At 33.7% G+C, this 14,833-nt stretch overlaps 1 protein-coding gene across 3 annotated transcripts in view; it reads right to left on the bottom strand.

Moving 5' to 3' along the window:
• Window positions 1–14,833, bottom strand: part of LOC118199219 (E3 ubiquitin-protein ligase SHPRH) — a 248,889-nt gene that overhangs the window by 93,538 nt on the left and 140,518 nt on the right. For all 3 annotated transcript variants that reach the window (XM_085809803.1, XM_085809804.1, XM_085809805.1), the window contains exons 14-15: window positions 9,681–10,191; window positions 3,256–3,429 (exon numbers count right to left, since the gene is read on the bottom strand). In XM_085809803.1, the coding sequence (XP_085665929.1) occupies window positions 3,256–3,429; window positions 9,681–10,191 (685 nt within the window). The remainder of the gene's footprint in view (window positions 1–3,255; window positions 3,430–9,680; window positions 10,192–14,833) is intronic.

Raw genomic sequence — 14,833 nt, 5'->3', positions numbered from 1 at the left:
GTTTTCAAATATAAGGAATTATAAGCACTTGTAAAGACAGCTACGAACCCTGAATTTTATTACTTGCATTGTTTAAGAAAACCAAACAACAGACACTTTACTCAGTTTCCATATAAATGTTATAAACTGTGGCAGATTTTGCTTTCTATAAGAAAGAAACTTCATAATTTTGTTCACAGCAATTGCCATGTAGGCCTGCTTTTACTAATAAAAGCTTTTCTAATGTGTCATCACTAATATTAAATCTAAATTTAGTCCTCCTTTTTGCAACAACACTAAAAATCCTCTCACACTCTGCATTACTATGGGGAACTGTCAAGATATCCAACATAATTCTAAACAGTTCACTATATTTTAAAATTCCACCAGCACCTTTCAGTTTTCCAATTAAGCTCCACTGGGTGTCAATCCTATATGATTTTCTAACTTCATCCAAGTTTTCTAACTGTAAACTGCTCTTATGCAGCTGTTGGAACTGTTTCCATTTTTCCTTCCTTTTAGAACTCCTTTCAAGGTAATAATAAATATCAACAATGTGTTCATCCACATTTATTGGTAAAGAAGCTGCCACCCCCTCCCTTCTCAGCATGGAGGTAAGAAACTTCCTACCTCATACTTGCCAACCTATCACACTAAAAAATCAGAAGATTTTTTTAAGAAATCAGGAGATTTTTCACACTGTTAAAAAAGACTTTTTAAATGATAAAAATATAGTATTTAATAATGAATTAACTTTAAATAGTAACTAATTCTTAAATGCAAGCAACACAAAAATACCTTACACATAAAAAACATTTTCATTACTTGCATTGTTTAAGAAAAAAAAAAAAAAAAAGACACTTTACTCAGTTTTCGTACAAATGTTACAAACAGTGGCAGATTTTGTTTTCTTTAGGAAAGAAACTTCATAATTTTGTTCACAGCAATTGCCACGTAGGCCTGCTTTCGCTAATGAAAGTTTTTCTAATGTGTCATCACTAAGATTAGATCTAAATTTAGTCCTCCTTTTCGCAACAACACTGAGAATCCTCTCACACTCTGCATTACTATGGGGAACTGTCAAGATGGCCAACACAATTCTAGACAGTTCACTATATTTTAAAATTCCACCAGCACATTTCAGTTTTCCAATTAAACTCCACTGGGTGTCAATTCTAGCTGATTTTATAACTTCATCCAAGTTTTCTAATTGTAAACTGCTGTTATGCAGCTGTTGGAACTGCTTCAATTTTTCCTTCCTTTTAGAACTCCTTTCAAGATAATAATATATATCAACAATGTGTTCATCCACATTTATTGGTAACGAAGCTGCCCCTTTTCAGCTGCTAAATTTAAAAGGTGACAGGTGCACCTCATAATCTGCAAATCTGAATTTTCCTTTCTTAAGATGCCTACAACATCAGTCTTCAAGCCTACTAATACTGGTGCGTTATCGACACCAAGTGCTAAGCAATTATCCAGAGGGACTGCATTTTCTTTTAAGGTTTTAATAATTAGCTGTGCTACATTAAAGCCTGTCAAACGTCCTTCTAAAGTGGGGACAGAAAGTAAACTGCACTCAATTTCTGAAGACTCTGCATTAAAAAATGAAACAAAAATTGGATACAGTTTTGAATCGGTATTATTGCTTCCATTGCAGAATGGAGCTGTTTTAATGCAATCAATAACTGAAGATTTATTTTTCAAACCATTTCTTTAACAATTGCACCTGTTTTGGTTCTTGCACTTCAGTATTTCTTAGCGATTTCACTATCGGGGAAACATTTTTCCAAATAAAGCAGCAGCATGATCCAATGCATTCAGTGGCAGGATGTGCTCCAGTAATAAGGCGGAGAACAGACATTCTGCATTAATAACTTTTTGGTCCTTTGTTTCGAAAGAAAAATTTAATTTTTCGTTTTTTTTCCAAAACAACTTATGCTATCCTTGTGTTTTTGTGTACGCACATGTTTGAGAACATCCTCCCTTCCACCATGAGAAATTGAAAAAAAATCGCAACGACAGGCGGTACACATCGCAAATTTATTACATTTGCTTGAGGAAATAATGGAAGGAAAGTCTGTACGATTTTTGAAACATACTCGAGTATTTCACCTTTCTCGGATGCGTAACAAAAGATGATAATTTCTAAAACTATTTCCCGAAGGCACGTGTACTGGCACAACTGAGGACAAAATCAAAGAAATAACTGAAGAACATCCAAATAACAGCTTGCTTTGTTCTGATTGGCTAATATATGCCACATGACACGCACTGGAGATCGATGCCCATTGGAGAACAACGTTTCTGGATACGTATATTTTCTCACTCACAAAGCAGAAGTTATCTGTTTCGCAAGGTTTTGTTTTAGATATAATCTAGAGAAAATTCAATTGCTTTCAAATGTTCAAAGTCACTTTTTTTTTGTTCATAAGCCAAGTTTCATAAAAATCATGAGAAATTTTAAGAAATGGAAAAAGTCGGGAGAAATATATTGTAAATCGGGTTGGCGGGAGAGCGGTCAAATATCGGGAGAGTTGGCAACTCTGAAAGCCTATAGTGGGAGGGTCGAAGCTGGCTGTAAAAGACAAAGAATCTTTGCCATGTTCTGAGGTATCAGAGATTCCAGGTGAAGCATTTCTAGAATGGCGTAAGACAGTTGTGACAAATTTAGCTACAGGAAACAAACAAAGATTTGGAGATAGATTCCTGTACTTTCAAGCTATATGAAAATTCTCCGAATGATGGCTTATGTTTTCGAGAAAGGAAAGAAATCTCGATATGGCCATCTGTAAATTCCTGCTAAAAGACTGGAATTTGTGAACTGTTAATAATCCTAACTTTTGCAATGTCATATACAAAATTGTTTGGTTTTGTAATGTAAATCTGTTATAATTTTGTTAATGTTTTGTATTGCTTTAAAGAGTTTGTATGCAATACAAAAGGTGGGAAAGTGTTGTCATTCATCTTGTATTTCCCACCTCCAGTTGCCTTTTCTAATTAATTAACTTGTTATTTTTAATTAATTAACTTGAGTTCTAATAGAATGTAAAAGCTTTTACAAGAGTTGCTCACTGAAAATTTAATCCAACTAAAATAAAATATTTTCAAACTTTTTTTTTTTTTTTTTTTTTTTTGATTTAGACTTTAATGAACATACTGAATAAGAAAATACATGAAAGATCATAAGTTGATTAGCTCAGGAGAAAATAAAGGCCATAATATCAACACTGTTAAATAACTATACATTTTGTAAAATATTCAAAAATGCCTTACTTTTTTTTGACACCTCCAAGTGGTCTCAAATGACAATTTTTCGCTATGTTTACATAATCTGGATTCATTTTATTTACACACAAATATACAATATTGGATGCTTCAGTTCGAGTGCGGTATAATTCTTCAGACAGCCGCAGTAATGTTACTATAAATCCAGACACTTCAGAGAACCTAGAAGTTATAAAATAGTGAGCGATTTCCAATATCTCTATTACATTCTTCAAAAAATAAAGAAAATATTAAATATAATATAGAAAGTTCCACCATGCACTAATTAAACTTACTAAGCAAAGTCGAGAAAATATGTAACTATGAAGCTTTATACACGATGAAGCTTTTATTATATCAATATAATATCACTTAAAATAAAAATTATATTGCATTTAAGCTTTCAAGAAAATATAAATTAGTTTGCCTTGTGATTATATGTTTTATCGGTTATAGTAAAGAACATGAGTGCTATCTGAATAAAGGAGAGGTTGCTTCCATGGAGGGCTTTCTATGGAAAACTGGCTTATATTCACATTCCACATGGAGAAAACGATGAAAACACCCATACAGGTAGCCATTTTCCAGAATTCAAGTCCAAGACAAACTATCAGTCTTCAGCTGTTTTACTGAGTCAACCACTAATGGGAATATGTTCCAAGACTAAATTTTTAAGCATGTAAAATAATATATCATTGATGATACAAACCAGTGGTTTTACTCATGGTCAGAAATACTATTTGTTTTCTTACTTACAGGTTAATAAAAATAGCCTATGTTCTCAAATATGTTACAAACTATATGTTAAATACTTTGTGTGCAATAATTTTCATGTAATAAAAAAACTGCTACTTTATTTCTTTATTTTTGCATATATTTTATTTCCAATAAATAATAAATAAAAGCTTTTAAAAACAAGCTTTTGTGTAAAACTAGTAAAATTAATAATGAACTAAAAGGAGAAAAAATATGTTGCAAAAACGGAGTATAATGAGATCAAAATACTAATTCCCTTGATAAAAATTCATCTGCAATTTCATATTACAAATAAATGTACACAGTGTCCTTGATAAAACTATAATGATGCTGGCTTATACTTTCTGCAGTGCTATTCAAGTTCATTATTTAGTACATACACTTTTATTATTTGTGATATAAAACTGTAGATGAATTTTGTAAAGAGAATTAGTTAATATCTTGTTGCCATTAAACTATTTGATAGTACATTGATGATTTTGGAATGATAGATTACATTAATGATTTTAAAAGTTTTAATTAAAGCTTGTGTTATTTTTTAAGATTTTTTTTTTTATTTTCAACTTTTCATCTCCATGAAATGTTATTAATCAAACTATCCAACAGGAAAACCATTTTTTAACCATGCACAATCATTCTTTTCATTCTAAATGCTGTGTGAAATCATACAAAAATTCCAGCACTTTTGCTAAAAAATCAGACATTATGTTAAAAATTTCACTTAAAAACTTACTATACTCTATCCGATGGTGCAAACACTAACACTCTCAGTTTTAATATATTTGTTACAGGAAGATGTGTGCAAAAAAAATTTTTCAAGATTAAAGTTTAAAAAAATCTAAACCAAATTATGAAATTTTTCTGTATCACATTTTATTGTCACATTTATAGTGTGTGTATGTGAATTCAGAGAATGGTTTAAAATGGATGGCAAAGTTTTGTCCACATAGATGAACACCATTAGAAAGTGACATAAATGCTTATAAAAATGCAGCCAGTTTTTAAAAGTTACAGAAAGTTTTTACTCATTCTAGTTTTAAAAGAAGGTGAACAATTTGCTTTTATAACATCTGAAAATTTGAAATCTTTATAAATTTGGATGTCATGAAAGTCCCATAAAAGAATATATTACATACCATAATAAATTTAAAATTAGTTTTAAAATGAAATGCTGAGAATAATGTATACAGTTTTATAAAATGGGAAAATTATAAAATAATGTGATAGATTTCATTGTAAATATTCTTATAACACTAATCAGTCTTCTTATTTTTGAGACATGGCAGTGAAAAATAGAATTCCCCTCCTGTCTCAAATTTTAATGTACTTTTTATAAAGTCCAGAAAATTGCCTAATTAATGACATTGTTTCTGTTTTAAAAGAAGGCAAAGAATTTATTTTATAAGCTGTGAAAAATTCAAAAACTTTTTACATTATTTTTATACATTTTTAAGATGTTGAAATGTTAAAATCAAACATGTCAAGTAGTTGAAAAATCCAGTAATTTTTTAAAATCCACTAAAAACCAAAAATAATGTTACAAATTTCATTTAAATGATACTTTTCTACTGTACGTAATGTTGCAAACCTTAAAGTTCTGAGATTTTTAATTTATCCTTTACACATAAACGTAGGCAAAAAATTGTTTAAACCATTTTTAAAAAAATCTACATCGAATTAAAAAAAAATTACCACATTGTGTTGTCATCCATAAACAATGTACATATAAAATATGAACTCTATAGATCAGGAAGTGCGTTAAAAACTCTTGACAAATACCATAAATGAATTAAATAAAAGTTTATAAAAAGAATATTCTAAGACAACAAACTTCAAAATAATTAAAAATTAAAATAATATGCTAGTGTGCAACTCATGAAATAAATCCAGCTGTGTTTTCTATCATCCTCTTCCAGTGATGAATTAGATTTTGAGAAATGTTTTTTGATAATATTGAAAAGGCTAAGGCACAGCGAATGAAAATAAAAAATCAAAAGCCTTTAGATGTAAAAATGAAAAAATACAAACAAGATTTCTACACAGCCTTTAAAGAAATAGAGAAGTATGATTGCACTTGCAAGACACCTCTGTAGTACTTATAACAAATCTATCCTCAAAAGTTAAAGGAAGTTAGCCTAACAGTAACAGCTCTCCCTCCTACTCCAAGTTAGTGTGGGAAGACTCTTCTCAGCTCTGAAGTTTATCAAATCGGATCAATGGGCCTCCACCAAAGAAGATCTTGCCGAAGCTATACTATTTCTTAGAAATAACCAATGCCAGTTTTTCTATTTCATAATAAATGTTAATTAATATAAATAATTTGCTATGCCATCATTTTTTTATTTCTGTAGCATCTATTACTTCTTTTATATTAAAAAATAAGCTATAACCCATGCATATATGTGTATATACATACATATATGATGGCGTTGGAGTCTAGTCGAAGTCAGAGTCATTAAAATTCCAGGAGTAGGAGTCAATTATTTTCCCTACCAACTCCACTAAATTCTAATAAATGACACACAGGATCTAAAAATTTCCAGCACTAAGTGTCTGATCACGTCTCAACTACACTGATGAAAAATGAAATTTCAACACCAAGAAATAAGTTTAGAGGAATGAAATGTAGGCAAAACATTTGTCTAGGTAAGATATTTATTTGATTCTCAAGCTCACAGGTGGAAGTATGAGCAAAAAGAGTCATTTCAAATATCAAATAATGATAAATCAAAAACCACTGCAGTCACCACTGAATGCAAGCATGCATATGTGCACAACGTAGAATGCATTGCTGTACAGTTGCCATATGTTATTTTGCAAAATGCCTGTTGCAGTTTTTCAGTCAAATCAGCAAACATCCAGCGAATTAATGATTACACTGAATTCTGTCATGCAATTATATCACGTGTGCTCAATGGGAAGATAATCAAATGCTCTCCTAGGCCAAGGCAAGATATGAACACTCTATAGAGCATGTTGGGTGATAACAGCAGTATGGGGACGAGTGTTATCCAGTTGGAATGTAGTTCAGGAATGGCAACACAACTGGTGCAGTCACCAGCCTAACATATAAATCTGTTGTCACTACTGTCAAGGCGTGTGAGATAAGGACAAGAATGCTCCTGCTGTCACAGGAAATTGCTCCCCAAACTATAACTCATGGTGCAGGTCCGATGTGTCTACATTGCAGACAGGTTGGTTCCAAGTCTGGCTTCCTTCTAAACAACATACAGCCACCATTAGCATGAAGACAGAAACAAGTCTCATCTAAGAACACAAACAGATCTCCAATCTGCTCTCGAATGAGCTCTAGTCACACCACCAAAGTCACAGATGTCAGCGATTGAGTTAGTGGTATGGCTGCTACAGGATGTTCACCTCAGAGCTGTCCCTCAAATAATCAATTTGTTACACTTTGCTATGTTATTCTAGCATAAAATAAAGCTTGAATGTCTGCTGCAGATGCAATGCAATGGACCACAGACATGTGGCAATTAAGATGGTCCTCCCCTTGACTGGTGGCATAATTGCAGACGGATCCCAGCCTTCCTGAGACGGCCTTACTGTGATCCCTGCTGCCCACATACATGCATAGGGATTGTGATCTCATTGGTGTTCCAATCTCATTTCTTCACATCCTGTTAAGACATCCTGCAGTACTATCCACCTTCTAGTAGCCTTATCATATGGACTTGTTCAAACTTAGTTGATATTGCATTCTTTATCTCCTTAAAAGCATTCTAGGCCCAGATCTTGCTCACAATGCCCAAACTGGAAGATAAATAAAGAACACAAAGCTTGCATCATGCATAAAGCAACTCCGATTTGCAAGTTCATTGTGGCGATACTAGTGCCACACTTATTCATCTAGCGTGAAATTTGAATAGACATCACAGGGTTGCCACTCAAACAGGAGAATGAAATTCCCTGACTTTTCCAGGTTTTCCAGGTATGTTTCGAGAAAATTCCAGTCTATCCACATAATGTACGTTGGCTGTGCTAAGAGGTAAATTAATTATGGTATTACTTGTACCGTGTAGCAAATTCACTTAATTATTCAATAAATCCCAGAGGAAATTTATTCTTAATTATTCTTGTTACACTTAATTATTCTTGTTACACTTGGTACACTTTGTTTGATAATTTTGTTTACTTTTCCACTTAAAAAACTTAATAAAATTTACGATATATACATTGGATAACAACTGTACGTTTTATTTAATTATTACTCATGATCATCCCCAGTTCAATCTAATCCGGTTCTTATAAATCACAACGCAATGCTAAAAGTTAGATTAGATTTTAGGTAAATTTAATTTGTGTGAGGTGTATTCTTAAAAGGCACCTTAACACTTGAAAACACAAATATAATTATAATAGTTGTTTTCTCCACTGAAGATTGAGATTAGAATCTGCCCAATCTGGAATAAAATAAGGCTTTTTTTGCAGACATTCTGCAGCTAAACGAAAGAAAGAAATCTATTTAATGATATTTTTTTACTAAATTGAGCTATTTTATATTTATCTCGCAGCATACATAAGGAAAAAATATGTGCATTAAATTTCGTGATGTCATCATACTGCTAGAATTAATTTCAGGATTATGCCAGAGAAAATTTCCTGAAATTTGGAAATATTATTTACTAATAATAAATAAATTTAGAGGAAAGAAGCAACATTAAATGATATGAATAACATAAAAATAAAGATAATTACTTAAAAATTTAATTAGAATAATCAACGATATTTTAGCGAATATAGTTATATTACATGGTTATCCTAGATCCATTTTGTTTTATACGAGAACAGGTACTTTCTTTAGTTCATGCACTGCACATGCGATTCTCGAGGTTACTGGAAACCAAAAGTTGCGGGAAACTTGCTTTGCCTTTCTAAAAAGACAATCAAATTGAAGCTGTGAAAATTGGCTCTATGCCAGCTGCCCGAATGACACTCACGTGATACACAATTCGCCAAAAAAGTGATCTCTTCCGACGTCGGCGCAAAACTCGCCTTTTTTGGCGGGATCGTTGTATGAAATTCCCTGACTTTTCCAGATTTTGACTGAAACACTTAAATTCCCTGACTTTTCCCTGAATTTTTTGGTGAATTTCTGAATTCCCTGACTTTTTCCGGTTTTCCAGGTAGCGTGGCAACTCTGTCATCATCTTTCAGATGTGCAAGCATGCCTCCCAAATTTTGTTTACCTAGCACAAGTTAGGATCTCATTTTCCTTCAGTGTATTTGAGCCACCTGATAAGATATAAAAACAAATTTTGTCAGATCCTATAAATTTTTACTTGGAATTTCAATTTGAAATAAATTACTAGTTCTCCAATGCTAATTTGAAAAGAAATAGTTTATTTTGAATATACATGTCTTTTTCTTTAAAAGCCATGCATTAGCAAATTAAAAACTGTACAACTGTAAGCAAAAAAAGGTGACTGTCAAGATGCAGTAATAATATAATAATAATGAATAATATAAATGAAAACTATCTAAAATCGTGAGATTTAATAAAAAGAATCTTTGCAAAAAGCTCCTTTTTTATTATAAACTAGTTCCTATTTCATTATTTATTTTAACATTTCTCTTTATTCTATTTGACATAATGCAAAATTATAAAACACAAGTACGTACTTAAACTTAACGATATATTAAAGTTTTAAATCACTAACCTGTGAGCAACTGATGGTAATTCTTTCACATGGACATTTTGAGCATCATCTATTAACATATCCTTTACTTTCTCTATAAAGGTTTGCCTATCTTTCTCAGTTAACCTTTGAAAAATTTCATACCACCAACTTGATTCAGTAAATCCTTTTTTTTCATTTTTGAATAACGGGAAAGTTACCTCAACATCACATCTTACATGAGAATTATGGTCCCAATAATTACGAAGTCCCTCTCGATGTCTACGCACATAGTTCTCACAAAGAAGGTTATATTTGGATTTCATTTCTTCACAGTCTACATTCTGAAGGATTTCGAGAAGTCCAGGAGTATTAGCCACTACTTCCTTTTCAAGAGATAAAATTAAATTACTAAAATTATACAATACATGGATGTGCTGAAGTGGATCAGTTCTAACATTTGCACTATATTCTTCAATAGATGCTAATATTTTTTTATACATTTTGCAAGCACTCTCATAATCTTCTCGCAATGAATAAATTCCAGCCAAACCTGCAACATGAAACACTGCCTTAAAACAGTATCAGAAATTCTTGTTGAAAAAGAAAGGAAAAAAAGTATACTATGTCTCTAAATATAGTACTAATGAAACTTAAATATTTTTAGAAATTAAAGAATGACAGTGAAAGATTTCATACATACATACATACATACATACATACATACAATAAATCATTAGACTAAATGCCTGCAACTGCTTATATGATAACTGCATATACTACAGCTTGTTAATAAAGGCTCTCCCAATAAAAATACCAGATTTAATATGGCCAGTAATACTACATTTTTAGAAAATGGAAAATATTTTTTTTACATACTTACCACAGGTAAATTTTCCAATTTTAAAATGTAAAATAACGCATAAATAACAGGTTAATATGCATTACATATTCATGTATGTGTATACATACAGTATCTTCCTGTAGAATTAATTCATAAGCCCCCCCCACCAACACACACACTAAAAAGAAACCACTAGTTATAAACCTAAGCCTAAGCAGTGGCCCAAATTGTAATTGTTCTAGAACCCAAACATCACTATACTTCATACTCTGTTATTTCTATACATGCCCTTCTATAATTTTTGTTCATCATCTGGTAACACAGATATATCTGATAAAAATCGAGATTAGTCGTGGGTTAAAGAAATGACATAGTCCAGGTCGAACAAATAAAAATATATTGGGAATATCAGGTTACATGGGAACAAGCAACCACAGCTATGCACACCAGACAGGGATAGAATGACAACAAAACTGTTGTTGCCAATTCTCATAAAGTAAATATTGGGACTGGCACATTTACATATATTTTTACCACGCCCCCTTGCCAGTCACACTATTTGCAAGATACTTACATACTTCCACAAAAGTTTATCACGCTGTGGTTGTACACATTTACAGAAAAACAATGTAGCTGCTATTACATGCTTAAACACTATTGACTTCTACTTATAAATTACATCATTAAATGAACACATATTAAGTTATACTAGGAAACACAATGTTTACATAAAAGCAATTAAGAAAAATTTGTATCTAGGCTTCTTTCTGAAATTTTAAGTCAAGTCTCTACACAGACACTATCAGTCGTAAACTTCAAAGGAGATCATTTTTACATACAAGTCCCGGCATAGTTCATGTCATGTAAAAGTTTTTTTGAGGTCTGCTTAGTTAGGAGATCAGTGAGATTGTCGCTGGATCGCACATGATCAAATATAATCACATTTTCCTTCACTAGGTCTCTCAGAAAATGAAATTTAATATCAATGTGCTTACTTCTTTCAGAAGTAACATGGTTTTTCGCTAAGGAGATTGCTCCCTGGTTGTCGACTAGCACTTTTTGAGGTGAAGCAGCTAATTCACTACAGATTTCCTTGATCAAATTTTTAATCCATAGGATTTCCTTGGCAGTGTGACACATTGCCACATACTCTGCTTCTGTCGTCGATAAAGCTGTTGTGGATTGCTTCTTGCTCGACCATGAGATTGGAGCACCTGCGAGTAGCATTATATAACCACTATAAGATTTACGGTCAGTTCTGTCACCTCCCCAGTCAGCATCTGAGTAGACTTGAAGTGGCTCATCTGTCTTCTGGAATCTCAACTTTCTGTGTCGTGTTCCCTTTAGGTATCTTAGAATGTGCTTCACACCTCTCCAATGTTCTTCCGTGTGTTTTTCATTGAACTGGCTCATATAAGTGGAAGAATAAGCCATGTCTGGGCGAGTACCACAAGTCAAATATAGAAGACTTCCTATAGCTTGTCTATAAGGGATTCCCTTGCTGTTTTCTTTGATTTCTTCCCACTGCTGTTCATCTACATTTTTATATTTTATGCTGGGGTCCAGTGGTGTGGATGCACATTTTGCTTCAGTCATTTTAAATGTTTCTAAGATTTCTGATGCATAAACGATTTGATCTAGTGTGTATGACCCATTATCTTCTTTGCATATTCGCATGGATAAGATCTGGCTTGCAGGACCTAGGTCCTTGACACTGAACCTTTTCTTAATGCCTTCCTTGAATTCATTTATCTCTGGCATGTTTTCAACTATCAAGAGGTCATCAACATAAACTCCAATTATGATGTTCTCATGGCAAAAGTAAATACAAGGTTCTGCATTTGACCTTTTCAATCCATACTGGATCAGGAAGTCATTCAAGCAAGTATTCCATGCACGTCCTGATTGTCGAAGACCATAGATGCTTTTCTTCAGGTGGCAGACAAGGTGTTCTTTCCCTTTCTCAATGCAGCCTTCTGGCTGTGCCATATATATGTCCTCTTCTAGGATTCCATTAAGGTATGCAGCTGTTACATCCATTTGGTGAACTTCTAGGTTTTTCTCTGCAGCTACGGCAAGCAATAATCTTACAGATTTGAGTTTGATAACTGGTGAAAAGGTGTCTTGAAAGTCCACTCCAGGCATTTGCAGATAGCCTTTTGCTACCAATCTGGCTTTGAACTTTGCTCGGTTCCCAATCTCGTCTTTTTTCTTCATCTGGAAACAACCATCTGGATGGTATTACCTTAGCTCCTCGTGGTTTTGTAGTTAGTTCCCAGGTTTGAGCTTGAGTGAGGTTCTGAATTTCTTCCTCCATGGCTTTTAACCACATGTCAGCTTCGGGTGATTTCAGGACATCTTTTAGGGTTACTGGGTCCTTTTCTTCAGATTGTTGTACCTCTTGGGCATCGTACAGATAGAAGTCTTCGAAACGTTTAGGAATTTTGATTTTTCTTTTTTCACCTCTCTCACTTCCACGGGTAGGATTTCTGGCTGCTACTTCGATTTCAGGGTCTAGGTTATTAGCAACGTCTTGTATTTGAGCAACTGATTGGCCTTCATCTTTGTAATCTGGAGTATTTTCAAGCTGTATGTCTGGACATCTTTTGGAATTTCGGTAAATTGGATCTGTATTGGGACATTTGGTTTCATCCAAGTTATTTACATCAGGAGTTATATAATCTAGAGATGAGTCACGAGCTTCTGTTTCAGGTAGGTCCAAAGGATATTCTGATTCAAAGTCTTGAATTTTAAGGGTAGCTTCTTCTGCGGGATTGTCACACTTGCTCAGTTTTAAAGGGAAAACATTTTCTTCAAAAATGACATCTCTGCTGACGAAAAAATGTTTCTTCTTCAGATCATACAATTTGTAGCCTTTAACTCCTTTAGGATATCCCACGAAAACACATTCTGTAGCTTTAGGATCAAGCTTGCTTCCTCTTGAGTGTGAGCGAACATGGCTCCAGGCTCTGCATCCAAAAACTCTGAGGTGGTCTGTTTTGCTTCCATACCCTGACCATCGTTCCTCCGGAATATCGCCATCAATTGCCATAGATGGCCGCTTGTTGTGGAGATAGGCCGCAGTGGCCATTGCTTCAGCCCAAAACCTGTGATCTGCTCCGGACTCAATAAGCAAGCATCTTGTTGTGTTTATCAATGTCTGGTTCAGTCTTTCAGCCAGACCATTTTGTTGAGGCGTGTCAGGTACAGTTGGTTGTCTTTGGATCCCATGCGCAGCAAGATACTTGTCAAACTTTCCACTTATATATTCCCCACCATTGTCACTTCTCAAGAATCTGATTTTTCTGTTTTGGAGATTTTCTACCATGCAACGGTACTCGTCAAATTTTTCTAGTACGTCACTTTTGGCTTTCATAGGGAATGCCGTGGTATAGTGAGAAAATTCATCCGTGAAAGTCACAAAGTAATTTGAGCCTCCAAAGGAAGGGGGGGAAATTTTGCCAACAACATCTGAATGTATAACTTCTAGGATGTGTTTAGCTTTTGTACTAGCGGCTTTTGGAAATTTCTTCCTTTTCATTTTTCCTTGAATACAAACCTGGCAAGGTTCATTTGCTAATACTGTTGATTTCAGGTTTCTGTCGATGGGGACAATATTGTTTGTTGTACAAGAATGTGGATGACCAAGTCTACGATGCAGCAAGTCGCCACTTTCAGTTTTCGTAGCGTAGGCAGTTGCCATCTTTTTTTCGATTATGTATAGTCTTCCTTTTTTCTCACCAGATAAAAGAGTATCTCCATTCTTATCAATCACTTTGGCTTTTCCTTCAGCAAATTCTACTTTTAAGCCTCTTTCTTCAATTCTACCAATGGATAATAGATTTCCTCCTAGTTCTGGAACATATAGGACATTTTCAATAGTGATGTTTTTTTCTCCGTCTTCTTCTCCAACAGAAAATGAAATATTTCCAATTCCAGTGACCTTTATTCTTTCTGAATTAGCAACTTCAACTTCAGATGTGTACTTCTTAAGGACTGAGAATTTTCTTTTATCAGAGGTCATGTGTTCTGTAGCTCCGCTGTCTAAAATCCACAGATTACTTTTTCTTGATTTTTCTTCATTTGCCAGAAGTGCAATGTTTGTCTTGAGTTCAACTGCAGTTTTGGCGCTGTTTTGTTTCTGATATTTGGCCTCTTCACAATTTTTAGATATGTGCCCCCACTGGCCACAGCTGAAGCATTTAGTATTTCTTCCTCTGTTAGTTTCTTCTTCATTTGGCCTTTTAGCTGCATACTTCTTCATGGGTTTTCCAAATGCAGGCTTCTTTTGGTTAGTGGCAAAACTTTTAGTGTGAAGAGCTTGTTCTTCTTGATACACTTTGGCTGAACT

Source organism: Stegodyphus dumicola, chromosome X2 (genome assembly GCF_044657685.1).
Source record: "Stegodyphus dumicola isolate Sdum_Otavi_A_Nest chromosome X2, ASM4465768v1".
Lineage (NCBI taxonomy): Eukaryota > Metazoa > Arthropoda > Arachnida > Araneae > Eresidae > Stegodyphus > Stegodyphus dumicola.
The sequence above is the reverse complement of the archived record's forward strand: the minus strand, read 5'-3'. Positions and strand labels throughout refer to the sequence as shown.